Source organism: Pseudophryne corroboree, chromosome 5 (assembly GCF_028390025.1).
Source record: "Pseudophryne corroboree isolate aPseCor3 chromosome 5, aPseCor3.hap2, whole genome shotgun sequence".
NCBI lineage: Eukaryota > Metazoa > Chordata > Amphibia > Anura > Myobatrachidae > Pseudophryne > Pseudophryne corroboree.
In genome coordinates this window covers 8,370,442-8,384,747 of record NC_086448.1, presented here as the reverse complement: position 1 = coordinate 8,384,747, position 14,306 = coordinate 8,370,442, and the positions used below count along the sequence as shown (strand labels likewise).

Genomic DNA, 14,306 nt, shown 5'->3' with positions numbered 1-14,306 from the left:
TTTTATGTAAGGAGTTGACACTTTCACGTAATCTTTCCATAAGTTCAACCACACCGGTGTCGACCCCGCAGGGGGTGACAACATATTTACAGGCATTCGCTCCGCCTCCACCTCATTATCCTCCACATACCTGTCGACACAGCCGTACCGACACACAGCACACACACAGGGAATGCTCTGATAGAGGACAGGACCCCACAAAGCCCTTTGGGGAGACAGAGGGAGAGTATGCCAGCACACACCAGGGCGCTATATATCACAGGGATAGCACCTATAAAAAGTGTTTTCCCTTATAGCTGCATATATATATGTATACTGCGCCTAAATTGTGCCCCCCCTCTCTTTTTAACCCTTTCCGTAGTGTATTAACTGCAGGGGAGAGCCAGGGAGCTTCCCTCCAACGGAGCTGTGAGGGAAAAATGGCGCCAGTGTGCTGAGGAGATAGCTCCGCCCCTTTTTCGCGGACTTTTCTCCCGCATTTTTATGGATTCTGGCAGGGGTTAATGTACATCCATATAGCCCTGGGGGTTATATGTGATGTATTTTTGCCAGCCAAGGTGTTAATATTGCTGCTCAGGGCGCCCCCCCCCCCCCCCCAGCGCCCTGCACCCATCAGTGACCGGAGTGTGAGGTGTGCATGAGGAGCAATGGCGCACAGCTGCAGTGCTGTGCGCTACCTTGATGAAGACTGATGTCTTCTGCCGCCGATTTTCCGGACCTCTTCTTGCTTCTGGCTCTGTAAGGGGGCCGGCGGCGCGGCTCTGGGACCGGACTCCGAGGCTGGGCCTGTGTTCGGTCCCTCTGGAGCTAATGGTGTCCAGTAGCCTAAGAAGCCCAAGCTGGCTGCAAGCAGGTAGGTTCGCTTCTTCTCCCCTTAGTCCCTCGATGCAGTGAGCCTGTTGCCAGCAGGTCTCACTGAAAATAAAAAACCTAAAACTAACTTTTATCTAAGAAGCTCAGGAGAGCCCCCTAGATTGCACCCTGCTCGGTCGGGCACAAAAATCTAACTGAGGCTTGGAGGAGGGTCATGGGGGGAGGAGCCAGTGCACACCAGGTAGTCCTAAAGCTTTCTTTTTGTGCCCAGTCTCCTGCGGAGCCGCTATTCCCCATGGTCCTTACGGAGTTCCCAGCATCCACTAGGACGTCAGAGAAATATAATTATTGAGTAAGGGTAGGTGAGAGAGATGAAGTTACAGAGGAGGAAGGGAAGCTGAGAGAAGAATATATAAGTTATTGAGTAAGGGTAGGTGAGAGAGATGAAGCTACAGAGGAGGAAGGGAAGCTGAGAGGGGGATATATAATTATTGAGGAAGGGTAGGTGAGAGAGGGATGAAGTTACAGAGGGGGAAGGAAAGCTGAGAAGGTTACATATAATTATTGAGGAAGGGTAGGTGAGAGAGATGAAGCTACAGAGGAGGAAGGGAAGCTGAGAGGGGGATATATAATTATTGAGGAAGGGTAGGTGAGAGATGAAGCTACAGAGGAGGAAGGGAAGCTGAGAGGGGGATATATAATTATTGAGGAAGGGTAGGTGAGAGATGAAGCTACAGAGGAGGAAGGGAAGCTGAGAGGGGGATATATAATTATTGAGGAAGGGTAGGTGAGAGAGGGATGAAGTTACAGAGGGGGAAGGAAAGCTGAGAAGGTTACATATAATTATTGAGGAAGGGTAGGTGAGAGAGATGAAGCTACAGAGGAGGAAGGGAAGCTGAGAGGGGGATATATAACTTAATGAGTTGATCGCAGCAGGAACTTTGTTAGCAGTTGGGCAAAACCATGTGCACTGCAGGGGAGGCAGATGTAACATGTGCAGAGAGAGTTAGATTTGGGTGGGTTATTTTGTTTCTGTGCAGTGTAAATACTGGCTGCTTTATTTTTACACTGCAAATTAGATTTCAGATTGAACACACCCCACCCAAATCTAACTCTCTCTGCACATGTTATATCTGCCCCCCTGCACTGCACATGGTTTTGCCAAACTGCTAACAAAGTTCATGCTCTGATCAACTCAAAATTACCCCCAGGGTGCGTATTGGAGAGAATTAGTGAAGTGGGGTAGGTTGCATATTGGAGAGAAGTAGTGAAGCGGGGTAGGGTGCGTTTTGGAAAGAGTGAGTGAAGCGGGATAGGATGTGTATTGGAGAGATGGAGCGAAGCAGGGTAGGGTGCATAATGGAGAGAGTGAGCGAAGCGCGGTAGCCTGCATATTGGAGAGAGTGAGCTAAGCGGTGTAGGGATTGTATTGGAGAGAGTGAGAGAAGCGGGGTAGTGTGGGTATTGGAGACGGTGAGAGAAAAGGGGTAGGGTGCGTATTGGTGAGAGTCAATGAAGCGGGGAAGTGTGTGTATTGGAGAGAATTAGTGAAGCAGGGTAGGGTGCATATTGGAGAGAGAGTGAGTGAAGCAGGATAGGGTGCATATTGGAGAGAGTGAGTGGAGCGTGATAGGGTGCGTATTGGAGAGAGTGAGGGAAGCGGGGTAGTGTGCATACTGGAGAGAGTGAGGGAAGCGGGGTAGTGTGCATACTGGAGAGAGTGAGGGAAGCGGGGTAGTGTGCATACTGGAGAGAGTGAGGGAAGCGGGGTAGTGTGCATACTGGAGAGAGTGAGGGAAGCGGGGTAGTGTGCATATTGGAGAGAGTGAGCGAAGTGGGGAGTGTGCGTATTGGAGAGAGTGAGAAAAGAGGTAGGGTGCGTATTGGAGAGAGTCAGTGAAGTGGGGTAGGGTGTGTATTGGAGAGAATTAGTGAAGCGGGGTAGGGTGCGTATTGGAGAGGGTGACTGAAGCAGGGTAGTGTGTATATTGGAGAGAGTGAGCGAAGCGGGATAAGATGCGTATTGGAGAGCATGAGCAAAGCAGGAAAGTGTGCATATTAGAGAAAGTCAGTGAAGCGGGGTAGGGTGTGTATTGAAGAGAGTAAGCAAAGTGGAGTAGGGTGTGTATTGTAGAAAATGAGCAAAGCAGGAAAGGGTGCGTATTGGAGAGAGTCAGTGAAGCGGGGTAGGTTTTGTATTGGAGAGGGTGAACGAATCGGGGTAGGGTGCATATTGGAGAGATTGAGCGAAGCGGAGTTGTGTGCCTATTGGAGAGAGTGAATGAAGTGGAGTAGGGTGCGTTTTGGAGAGAGTGAGTAAAGTGGGGTAGAATACGTATTTATGAGAGTGAGCGAATTGGGGTAGGGTGTGTATTGGAGAGTTTGAGCGAAGCGGGGTAGGGAGCATATTGGAGAGAATGAGTGAAGCGGGAAAATGTGCTTATTGGAGAATGTCAGTTAAGCGGGGTAGGGTGCATATTGGAGAGTGAGAGCGAAGTGGGGTAGTGTGCGTATTGGAGAGAATGAGCAAAGCGGTAAAGGGTGCATATTGGAGAGAGTCAGTGAAGCCATATAGGAGAGAATTAGTGAAGCAGTGTAGGGTGCATATTGGATAGAATTAGTGAAGCGGGGTAGGGTGCGTATTGTAGAGTGAGTGAAGCGGTTATGGTGCGTATTGGATACAGTGAGTTAAGCAGGGTAAGGTGTGTATTGGGGAGAGTGAGCAAATTGGGATAGGGTGTGTATTGGAGAGAGAGTGAGCGAAGCGGTGTAGGGTGCGTATTGGAGAGAATAAGTGAAGCGGGGTAGGATTAGTATTGGAGAGAGTGAGCGAAGCGGGGTAGTGGGCGTAATGGAGAGAGTGAGCGAAGCGGTGTAGGGTGCGTATTGGAGAGAGTAAGTGAAGCGGGGTAGGATTAGTATTGGAGAGAGTGAGCGAAGCGGGGTAGTGGGCGTAATGGAGAGAGTGAGCGAACTGGGATAGGCTGCATATTGGAGAGAGTGAGCAAAGCGGGGTAGGATTAGTATTGGAGAAAGTGAGCGAAGCGGAGTAGTGTGCCTATTGGAGAGAGTGAATGAATCGGGGTAGGGTGCATTTTTAAGAGTGAGCGAAGCAGTGTCGAAGTCAAAAATATTACATAGAGAGAACATACAGACTCCACACATTATGAGTCGCTAAGCTTGCAAATACGCGCAGTGAGCACAGCAATATATGGTAACATACGCATTTACACAGACATGCCACAAAGATAGATTTGACACATATTTCATACAGCACATAAATTGAACATATCAAGCGCCAGACATCATAAGGTTTTTAAATTATATAATGGAGTAACGTCATGTATGTGTATTATTGGAACGGAGCAAGATGGACATGTCGTGCTTGGTGTCACAGTAACCAGATTAATGTGTAGATTCATTTGATGCCTGTTAATAAGTTGTAGCACGTTGCCATTAGTAGATATGATTAAATGTATGAAAGCTAAAGTCACTCTTATTAGAACAATGGATTTCCTGGAAGACAGCATGCCTGACCAGTGGCTATCTCCTGTAATTACACCATCAAGGCTGGACGTTGCTTGTATATGAACTGACCAGTGACTCATCATGAATGAGAAAGTTCCCTCCCCTAGACTAGTAACAAGAGATGTGTGCACTCCCCCAAAATACATAGTATATAGCTGATTGCAGACACAAGAGCTCTCTGTTCTTTGTCCCAGATGATGGTGGAGATGCTGACTGTCCAGTGGCTGCATGATTTTACTAAGAGAGAGAGAGAGAGCGAGATGGAGTGGAGACTTTATTTGAGCAAAATATGGTGATGTATTGCTGGCTATGTATGTATTTGAATTAGTTTGTAATAACTGCTTACTGTGTAAACTGTAACTAGATATATATATATATATATATACACATACACACACATACTGTACATTGTGATATATTGAATACAAATCCTTATAATAACAAATACATATATCAATGAGCTTTGGAACTCAGATAATGTGTGGGTGTATTGTTTTCCTCTTATGGGATGTAGTGTTTTGCGATGTGTAGCGCACATTTATAGCACATGGTAATATGTTGTGCAGGCGTCCACAGTATATAATAGAGCTGGCATCTTAAATATTTATTAGAAAGCAAAATGACTTTTACAGCGGAGTAGGGTGTGTATTGGAGAAAGTGAGCGAATCAGGGTAGTGTTCGTATTGGAGAGAGTGAGTGAAGTGGGGTAGGATGCGTATTGTAGAGAGTGAGTGAATCCAGATAGGGTGTGTATTGGAGAAAGTGAGTGAAGCAGTGTACAGGGCCGGCAACAGAAATCTCGGGGCCCGGTACACTGATACCTCTGGGGCCCCCCTCTTCCCTCCAAACACCTCCCCCTCCCCCCCGGATATCAGACCCGCACATCCGTCCCTTGCATGTGCCAATAAATGTATTGCCATATAGGTGTATTGTTCAGGTGAACACAAAGAAATAGAGAATTTGACAGCAGATAAGAACCACTTGGCCCATTTAGTCTGCCCTAAACACGTGTACACACACTGATTTACACACAGTATATCTTTGGAGTGTGGGAGGACACTCAAGTACCCAGAGGTAACCCACATAAGCATGGGGAGAATATACAAACTCCACACAGTTAGGGATGTTACTATACATACAGTACACTGCACTACTGCTGAGCAAAGTGGACCATAATATATTATCTGCACTTTGAATAGAAGTCCTCTACCAGTGAAATTAGTATTTGTTATTAATATTGTTGAATTGCTGGCATAATGTTATTTAATTCTAAAATAACATTATGCCGACAATTCAACAATATTAATAAAAACCACTAATGTCACTGCTATCAGGTAGAGACGTTCTATTGAAAATGCAGATCGTGTTATAGCATATCCTCAGCAGTAGTGCAGTATATTTTTATTACATTGCATATTGAATGTTTTTTTAAATATTATAAAAAAAACACAGATAATATTCACTATGCACTTTAATAAAAATATGCTGCATTACTTTGAAATAGCATTGCATTATTGAATATTATCTGGTTTGTTTGTTTTTTAAAACATTGTATGCTTTGGCTCATGAGAGACACTGCGTGACAGCGTTTCCACACTCTGACTGCTGTCACTTACCAGAATACCACTGCTATCCTCCAGTTCCAAGCTGCCTGGGCTGTTTCTCCTGCAGTCCAGTGTTTCTCCTGGGCACTGGACTGGCTTCCTCTTAGGACCGTCGCCACTGCAAAGACTGAAGTGAACTGTGAAAGGCGGGGAGTAAGTGAAGGGTGTAGCGTCGCATGGATGCGTCATGTGATATCTACGCACACAGTGGGACACAGACAGGTGAATGTGGGCAGTGGCAGGGTTACCGCCGCAGAGAGGGGGGGGGGGGGGGGGGGGGTTCCAGTGGCAAACGCAGGATTTCCATAGGGGGGTTTCCGTACATGTATGTATTCATGTGTTTGTATACGTATATGTGTGGGTGGGTATACATGTACTGTGTTTGAATATACTGTATATAATCCCAGTAAAAAAGGCAGGTGCACTCAGATTTTACAAAAAATCTGTAATGATGCAAAGTCACAGCATATCAACATGTCAGGGCTACGGGCCCCCGAAACGTGGATATGCTGTGACTTTGCATCATTACAGTTTTTTTGTAATATCTGAGTGCACCTGCCTTTTTTATCGGGATTATAATTATTTACAGAGGGCACTTGAGTATTATTTTGAATGTCAGAGGAGTGGCGGACCACCGTACATACACATACAGTAGCATACACACACACACACACACACACACACACACACACACACACACACACACAATATAGCACACATAGTATACATGCACACAGCATACATACAAACACACACACAGACTATACATGCATGCAGCGTACATACAGTATACTGTACATGCACGCGGCATACATACACACTGCATACATACATACATATGTGACACCCCCACCACATTCCACCTGGCTGTGGATTCCATACGTATAGTTATTTGACTCTTGGTGAAATAATAATTATATATATATATATATATATATATATATATATATATTGGTATGTACCTATAATAACACAGATGCTGTGTTCAGTATATACTATATACATTGGTGACAGTGGAAAAATGGGTGCCTGTGGCCACATATAGTGCATACTTCTGGCAGTAGTTGGACAGGTGCAGGGGGCCAGCGCGTGGTTAAAAAAACAAAAACTGTTGGATCAAATCCACGCGCCGGCTACACCGAGACTCGTGCCTTAGGACAGCCGTTAAGAAAAAGAGCTGCGCACTTACCCCCCAGAGTCCCAGAGAGACTGAAGCAGGACTGCGTAGGGCTGATCGTGTGGTTCTCCCCGGCGCGACACCGAGTGTGAAGTCCCCGGACTACCCGGCAGACAGTGTGGGAAGGAGAAAGCCTGGCCGTGGTAAGGCACAGCAGCCTGAGCGGTGAGACAGCGGGACGGAGCGGAGGCGGGCTGGAGGCGGCCGGGAGGTGGAGCAGAAGTGCGGCTTACAGGCCGTCACCGCCCCGGGAGGCAGAGCAAAAGCGCGGCTTACAGGCCGTCGCCACCCCAAGAGGCGGGCCGGAGGCGGAGTCCGCACCGAGTGAAGAGAGTGACGCTCCTTCCCACCCCGGACTGTAATAACAGCAGGAGGCGGCTCCAGGGGTGTCTCCCTCACTGCGGCCGCACCAGGAGGCGGGAGAAGGCGGCTGACAACACCAAGAGAACCACGTAGGTGAAACTCCCCCTCTCTCATATCTGTGAGCTCCAGCGACAGCAGTAGTGTCTCAGCCAGGGTAGTCACACAGATAGTAGTGCCTTCAGCTGTGATCCCTGATGCAGCCCTGACATAGACCTAATACAGAGACATTTTGGGCAACCAAGTCAGACTTACTTGGGACACTGGCCTCTTTCCCCGACATCTATGCTCACAAATAAGCTCTGTTCTAAAGGCAGCTCTAGAGAGATCAACTCAGCTAGAGAGGTGAAGAATTAACGTAGCTAAGGGACCAGGTCCCTAGGACAGCAGCCTGGGAGGAGTGCGAGAAATTGCATAGGACAAACCACATAGACTGATACTGAGTTATAAAATCACAGTACCACACAGCTGTCCAAGTGTTATATAGGAATAGGATGATTCTGTAGTGCCCCGCAAAGAATATAAAGTAGCAGCCGAGGAACTCGTGTTGGAGAGACGGTACACTAGAGATTTGGAACTCAAGCCATAATTAAACCTCACAAGGTATCAAGGAAAGCCGATAGACTTTCTGGAGCTGAGCATTAGCACTCAGGAACCGTTCAGGTCATTAGAATAGACAGCATCACCTAGGAAAATCAGACCCAAACTTCTAAACCCAGTTTATACTTGACCCGAGTAACAAACAGTAAGAGAGCTCTCTTTAAGACATATATAGCCGTGCACGTGCTCTAAAGAGATATTTTTTTGTTTTGTTTTGTTATTCCTTCTAATTGCATGCCTTGGTATGGGGCGCAAGGGGGTGGAGTGTACACTACTATTCTAACCCTTACTGTTTAAAACTGTTAAGATTCCGCGAATTATCACATTTAGTGAGAGGTTTGCCTTAGTCTATAGTTGAGAAAATTACCATTATTTAACGGGTTGTTCTGCCTAGTGGCTCCGATTTAGCCTAGTACTTAATGCTTTTAAAGTTGTGAGTATAAAGTGCACTTCCTTCTAGGGATCCAACATAGGCGGAGAGAGAGAGCGTCGTAACGATCCAGTTCCTGTGCAATAAAAGAACTCACGATGAATTTATTATTTATCTACAACTGTGAAGTCATATTGTATGTTATGTAAAGGTAAATCTACGATACTTAAATTCTCAGCTGGAGAACGACTATAAAGTAATAAAGAAGAATTTTCTTTGATATCGGAGTGTTACGTGTGGAATTGAGTTCACTTGTTGACTCTCGCGAAGGGGAAAGGAATTCAGGACAATTTGCAGTCTGTTACACATACATACATACATACACAGTATACATACGCATAGCATACATACACAGTATACATGCATACATACACCCACAGTATACATGCATTCATAGTATACATACACACACAGGCCCTCATTCCGAGTTGATCGCTCGCAAGGCGAATTTAGCAGAGTTGCTCACGCTAAGCCTACGCCTACTGGGAGTGAATCTTAGCTTCTTAAAATTGCGACCGATGTATTAGCAATATTGCGATTCCAAACTACTTAGCAGTTTCAGAGTAGCTTCAGACTTACTCGGCATCTGCGATCAGTTCAGTGCTTGTCGTTCCTGTTTTGACGTCACAAACACACCCAGCGTTCGCCCAGACACTCCCCCGTTTCTCCGGCCACTCCTGCGTTTTTTCCGGAAACGGTAGCGTTTTTTCCCACACGCCCATAAAACGGCCTGTTTCCGCCCAGTAACACCCATTTCCTGTCAATCACATTACGATCGCCGGAGCGATGAAAAAGCCGTGAGTAAAAATACTATCTCCATTGTAAAATTACTTGGCGCAGTCGCAGTGCGAATATTGCGCATGCGTACTAAGCGGAATTTCACTGCGATGCGATGAAAAATACCGAGCGAACGACTCGGAATGAGGGCCACTATACATGCATATAGCATGCTTTGCATACACACACACTACACATGCCATACATACACACACCATTATAAGTAACTACAGCCTTCCATCACCATCCCCCCCAGCCAGCCTATTTTATTACACACCACCGGCCTCTCCTTCAATCCCAACATACAGTATCTAACACCCACCTGGATTCAGTGAGAGTATTGGACACATCCAGTGCCCACCCAGTGCCCTCACCGTCACCAGACTTTTTCTCTTTCACCTCACGTACAAGTACAGTACCTCCTGAGAGGAGCTGTGTGCTGCGCTGTCACTGCAGCTCCCTCTACAGGCACCAAGCGTCTCTGTGTAAGGATGGAGCTGCTGCAGCCTGTCAGTTCCTCACGCTGTATACACACACAAAAAACGATCAGCAGCGCAGATGGATCGGCGGCCAGGGGGGGTTTCTAGGTACTCGGAACCCCCCCCCTGCGTGCACGTCTGGCTTCCACCGACGGAGTTATCAACTATACAGTGCCACGACTCTCTTCCGGCCAGCGCAATCCATTTAAATTTTACCCCATCCTACGTGTTGCACTGACACAGCTTGATGCCATGGTTGATGCCCAGACCCTTGGGGCCCCTCACAACGTCGGGGCCCGTTACGGGTGTCCCCTTTGACCCCCCCTGTCGCCGGGCCTGGCAGTGTAGGGTGTGTATTGGAGAGAGAGTGAGTGAAGTGGTGTTTATTGGAGAGAGTGAGTAGTGGGGTATGGTACGTATTGGAAAGAGTGAGCGAAGTGTGGTAGGGTGCATATTGGAGAGAGTGAGCGAAGCGGGATAGGGTGTGTATTGGAGAGAGTGAGTGAAGCGGGGTAGGGTGCATATTGGAGAGAATTAGTGAAGCAGGGTAGGGTGCGTATTGTAGAGTGAGTGAAGCGGGGCAGGATGCGTATTGGATACAGTGAGTGAAGTGTGGTAGGGTGCATATTGGAGAGAGTGAGCGAAGCGGGATAGGGTGTGTATTGGAGAGAGTGAGTGAAGCGGGGTAGGGTGCATATTGGAGAGAATTAGTGAAGCGGGGTAGGGTGCGTATTGTAGAGTGAGTGAAGCGGGGCAGGATGCGTATTGGATACAGTGAGTGAAGCGGGATAGGGTGCATATTAGAGAGAGTGAGTGAATCATGGTAGGGTGTGTATTGGAGAGAGTCAGTGAAGCGGGTTTGGGTGAGTATTGGAGAGAGTGAGCGAAGCAGGGTAGGCTGCATATTGGTAAGTATTAGTGAAGAGGGTATGGAGCGTATTGGAGAGAGTTAGTGAATCAGGGTACGGTGCGTATATGAAAGAGTGAGTGAAGCAGGATAGGTTGTGTATTGGAGAGAGTGAGTGAAGCGGGGTATGGTGCGTATTAGAGAAAGTGAGTGAAGTGACGTAGGGTGCATATTGGAGAGAGTAAGCAAAGTGGGGTAGTGTGCATATTGGAGAGAATGAGCAAAGTGGGAAAAGGTGCGTATTGGAGAGAGTGAGTGAAGTGGGATAGGGTAGGGTGCATAGTGGAGAGATTTAGTGAAGAGGGGTAGGTGCGTATTGGAGAGAGTCAGCAAAGTGGTGTAGGGTGCATATTGCAGATTTAGTGAAGCAGGGTAGGGTGTGTACTGGAGAGAGTGAGTGAAGCAGGGTAGGGTGTGTACTGGAGAGAGTGAGTGAAGCGGGGTGGGATATGTAGTGGATGGAGTGAGTGACACAGGGTAAGGTGTGTACTGGAGAGAGTGAGTAAAGCGGGTAGGGTGTGTATTGTAGAGAGTTAGCGATGTGGGGTAGGGAGTGTATTGGAGAGAGTGAGTGAAGCAGGGTAGGGTGTGTATTGTAGAGAGAGTTAGCGATATGGGGTAGGGAGTGTATCGGAGAGAGTGAGTAAAGTAGGGTAGGGTGTGTATTGGAGAGAGTGAGTGAGGCGGGGTAGGGTGTGTATTGAAAAGAGTGAGTGAAGTGGGGTAGGGAGTGTATTGGAAAGAGTGAGTGAAGCGGGGTAGGGAGTGTATTGGAAAGAGTGAGTGAAGCGGGGTAGGGAGTGTATTGTAGAAAGTGAGTGAAGCGGGGTGAGATATGTATTGGATTGAGTGAGTGACACAGGGTAGGGTGTGTATCGGAGAGAGTGAGTAAAGTGGGGTAGGGTGTGTATTGGAGAGAGTTAGTGAAGCTTGGTAGGGTGTGTATTGGAGAGAGTGAGTGATGTGGGGTAGGGTGTGTATCGGAGAGAGTGAGTGAAGTGGAGTAGGATGCGTATTGTAGAGAGTGAGTGAATCCAGATAGGGTGTGTATTGGAGAAAGTGAGTGAAGCAGTGTAGGGTGTGTATTGGAGAGAGAGTGAGTGAAGCAGTGTTTATTGGAGAGAGTGAGTGTAGTGGGGTATGGTGCGTATTGGAAAGAGTGAGCGAAGTGTGGTAGAGTGCATATTGGAGAGAGTGAGCGAAGCGGGGTAGGGTGCATATTGGAGAGAATTAGTGAAGCGGGGTAGGGTGCGTATTGTAGAGAGTGAGTGAAGCGGGGTAGGGTGCGTATTGGATACAGTGAGTGAAGCGGGGTAGGGTGCATATTAGAGAGAGTGAGTGAATCATGGTAGGGTGTGTATTGGAGAGAGTCAGTGAAGCGGGGTTGGGTGAGTATTGGAGAGAGTGAGCGAAGCGGGGTAGGCTGCATATTGGAAAGAATTAGTGAAGAGGGTATGGAGCGTATTGGAGAGAGTTAGTGAATCAGGGTGCGGTGCGTATATGAAAGAGTGAGTGAAGCAGGATAGGTTGTGTATTGAAGAGAGTGAGTGAAGCGGGGTATGGTGCGTATTAGAGAAAGTGAGTGAAGTGACGTAGGGTGCATATTGGAGAGAGTAAGCAAAGTGGGGTAGTGTGCTTATTGGAGAGAATGAGCAAAGTGGGAAAGGGTGCGTATTGGAGCGAGTGAGCAAAGCGTGAAAGGGTGCATATTGGAGAGAGTGAGTGAAGTGGGGTAGGGTAGGGTGCATAGTGGAGAGATTTAGTGAAGAGGGGTAGGTGCGTATTGGAGAGAGTGAGCAAAGTGGTGTAGGGTGCATATTGCAGATTTAGTGAAGCGGGGCAGGGTGTGTACTGGAGAGAGTGAGTGAAGCAGGGTAGGGTGTGTATTGTAGAAAGTGAGTGAAGCGGGGTGGGATATGTATTGGATTGATTGAGTGAGTGACACAGGGTAAGGTGTGTACTGGAGAGAGTGAGTAAAGCGGGTAGGGTGTGTATTGCAGAGAGTTAGCGATGTGGGGTAGGGAGTGTATTGGAGAGAGTGAGTGAAGCAGGGTAGGGTGTGTATTGTAGAGAGAGTTAGCGATGTGGTGTAGGGAGTGTATCGGAGAGAGTGAGTAAAGTAGGGTAGGGTGTGTATTGGAGAGAGTGAGTGAAGCGGGGTAGGGTGTGTATTGGAAAGAGTAAGTGAAGTGGGGTAGGGAGTGTATTGGAAAGAGTGAGTGAAGCGGGGTAGGGAGTGTATTGGAAAGAGTGAGTGAAGTGGGGTAGGGAGTGTATTGGAAAGAGTGAGTGAAGTGGGGTAGGGAGTGTATTGGAAAGAGTGAGTGAAGTGGGGTAGGAAGTGTTTTGGAAAGAGTGAGTGAAGCGGGGTAGGGAGTGTATTGTAGAAAGTGAGTGAAGCGGGGTGAGATATGTATTGGATTGAGTGAGTGACACAGGGTAGGGTGTGTATCGGAGAGAGTGAGTAAAGTGGGGTAGGGTGTGTATTGGAGAGAGTTAGTGAAGCTTGGTAGGGTGTGTATTGGAGAGAGTGAGTGATTTGGGGTAGGGTGTGTATCGGAGTGAGTGAGTGAAGCGGGGTAAGTTGTGTATTGTAGAGCGTGAGTGATCCGGGGTAGGGTGTGTATTGGAGAGAGTGAGTGAAGCAAGGTAGGGTGCATATTGGAGAGAGTTAGTGATGTGGGGTAGGGTGTGTATTGGAGAGAGTGAGTAAAGCGGGTAGGGTGTGTATTGGAGAGTGTGTGCAAGAGGATAGAATTTGCAGTGGGAAAGTGAATCCAGGGGACTTGGATCTATGAGTATTAGCGACACTGGCTGGTGGGGTTTCTGTGTTTTGGGGATGGTAAATGGAGGGGAAGACTGATTATGGGGACAGCTAGTAGAAGTAGAGATTGCATAAACTAGTGAAAGTGAATATATTCAATGAGAAACATTTACATTGAGATTTTTTTATTTAAGCTTATTACATTGTTTTATTACTATTACAACATGTGTATTTCCTCCATATTCCAGGGAAAGTCCAGCAGGAGATTGATGATGTGACCCAGTCACTGCGCCCACCTGGGTTCATGGACCGGGCACAGATGCCGTACACTAACGCGGTGGTGCATGAGATACAGAGGCTCTTAAATCTGGCACCTACAGCTCATTACCACACGGTGACTGAGGACATTAAGATCCGAGGATACACTCTCCCTAAGGTATGGACTTACTATTAGAGATATGCGCGGACCTTCAGGTTTTGATTTTGGATTGGTTTTGGTTTTTGCAAAACCACCTTCAAGTGTTTCAGTTTTAGATTTCTTTAAAATTGCTAAAACAGCTAAAATCATGTAAGTGGGACCTATAATATGATTAACATCAATAACTTCCATTTATAGTCATTTGTAGTCAATTTGGAAACCTCACAGCTCACAATATTGTTTTCTCTAATACTGTCCGAAGGCTGCAGCGAACTGACTGGCTAAACTAAGCAACATTACTATCGCTACATACATAGAACTATTATACACGTGTCCACTTACCTGTAGCCTCCCTGCATGTTAGACAGACCTTCTAGTCATGCCATGGTGTGACTTGGTAGCGCCGAGCGTCTATTCATGCAACTTTTTTCCATCAAAATGCATCTTAT

At 47.1% G+C, this 14,306-nt stretch overlaps 1 protein-coding gene across 2 annotated transcripts in view; it reads left to right on the top strand.

The window, feature by feature from the left end:
* The window catches only part of LOC134927080 (cytochrome P450 2B4-like), a 535,854-nt gene that overhangs the window by 446,184 nt on the left and 75,364 nt on the right, over positions 1-14,306 (top strand). For both annotated transcript variants that reach the window (XM_063921078.1, XM_063921080.1), the window contains one exon: positions 13,688-13,875. In XM_063921078.1, the coding sequence (XP_063777148.1) occupies positions 13,688-13,875 (188 nt within the window). The remainder of the gene's footprint in view (positions 1-13,687; positions 13,876-14,306) is intronic.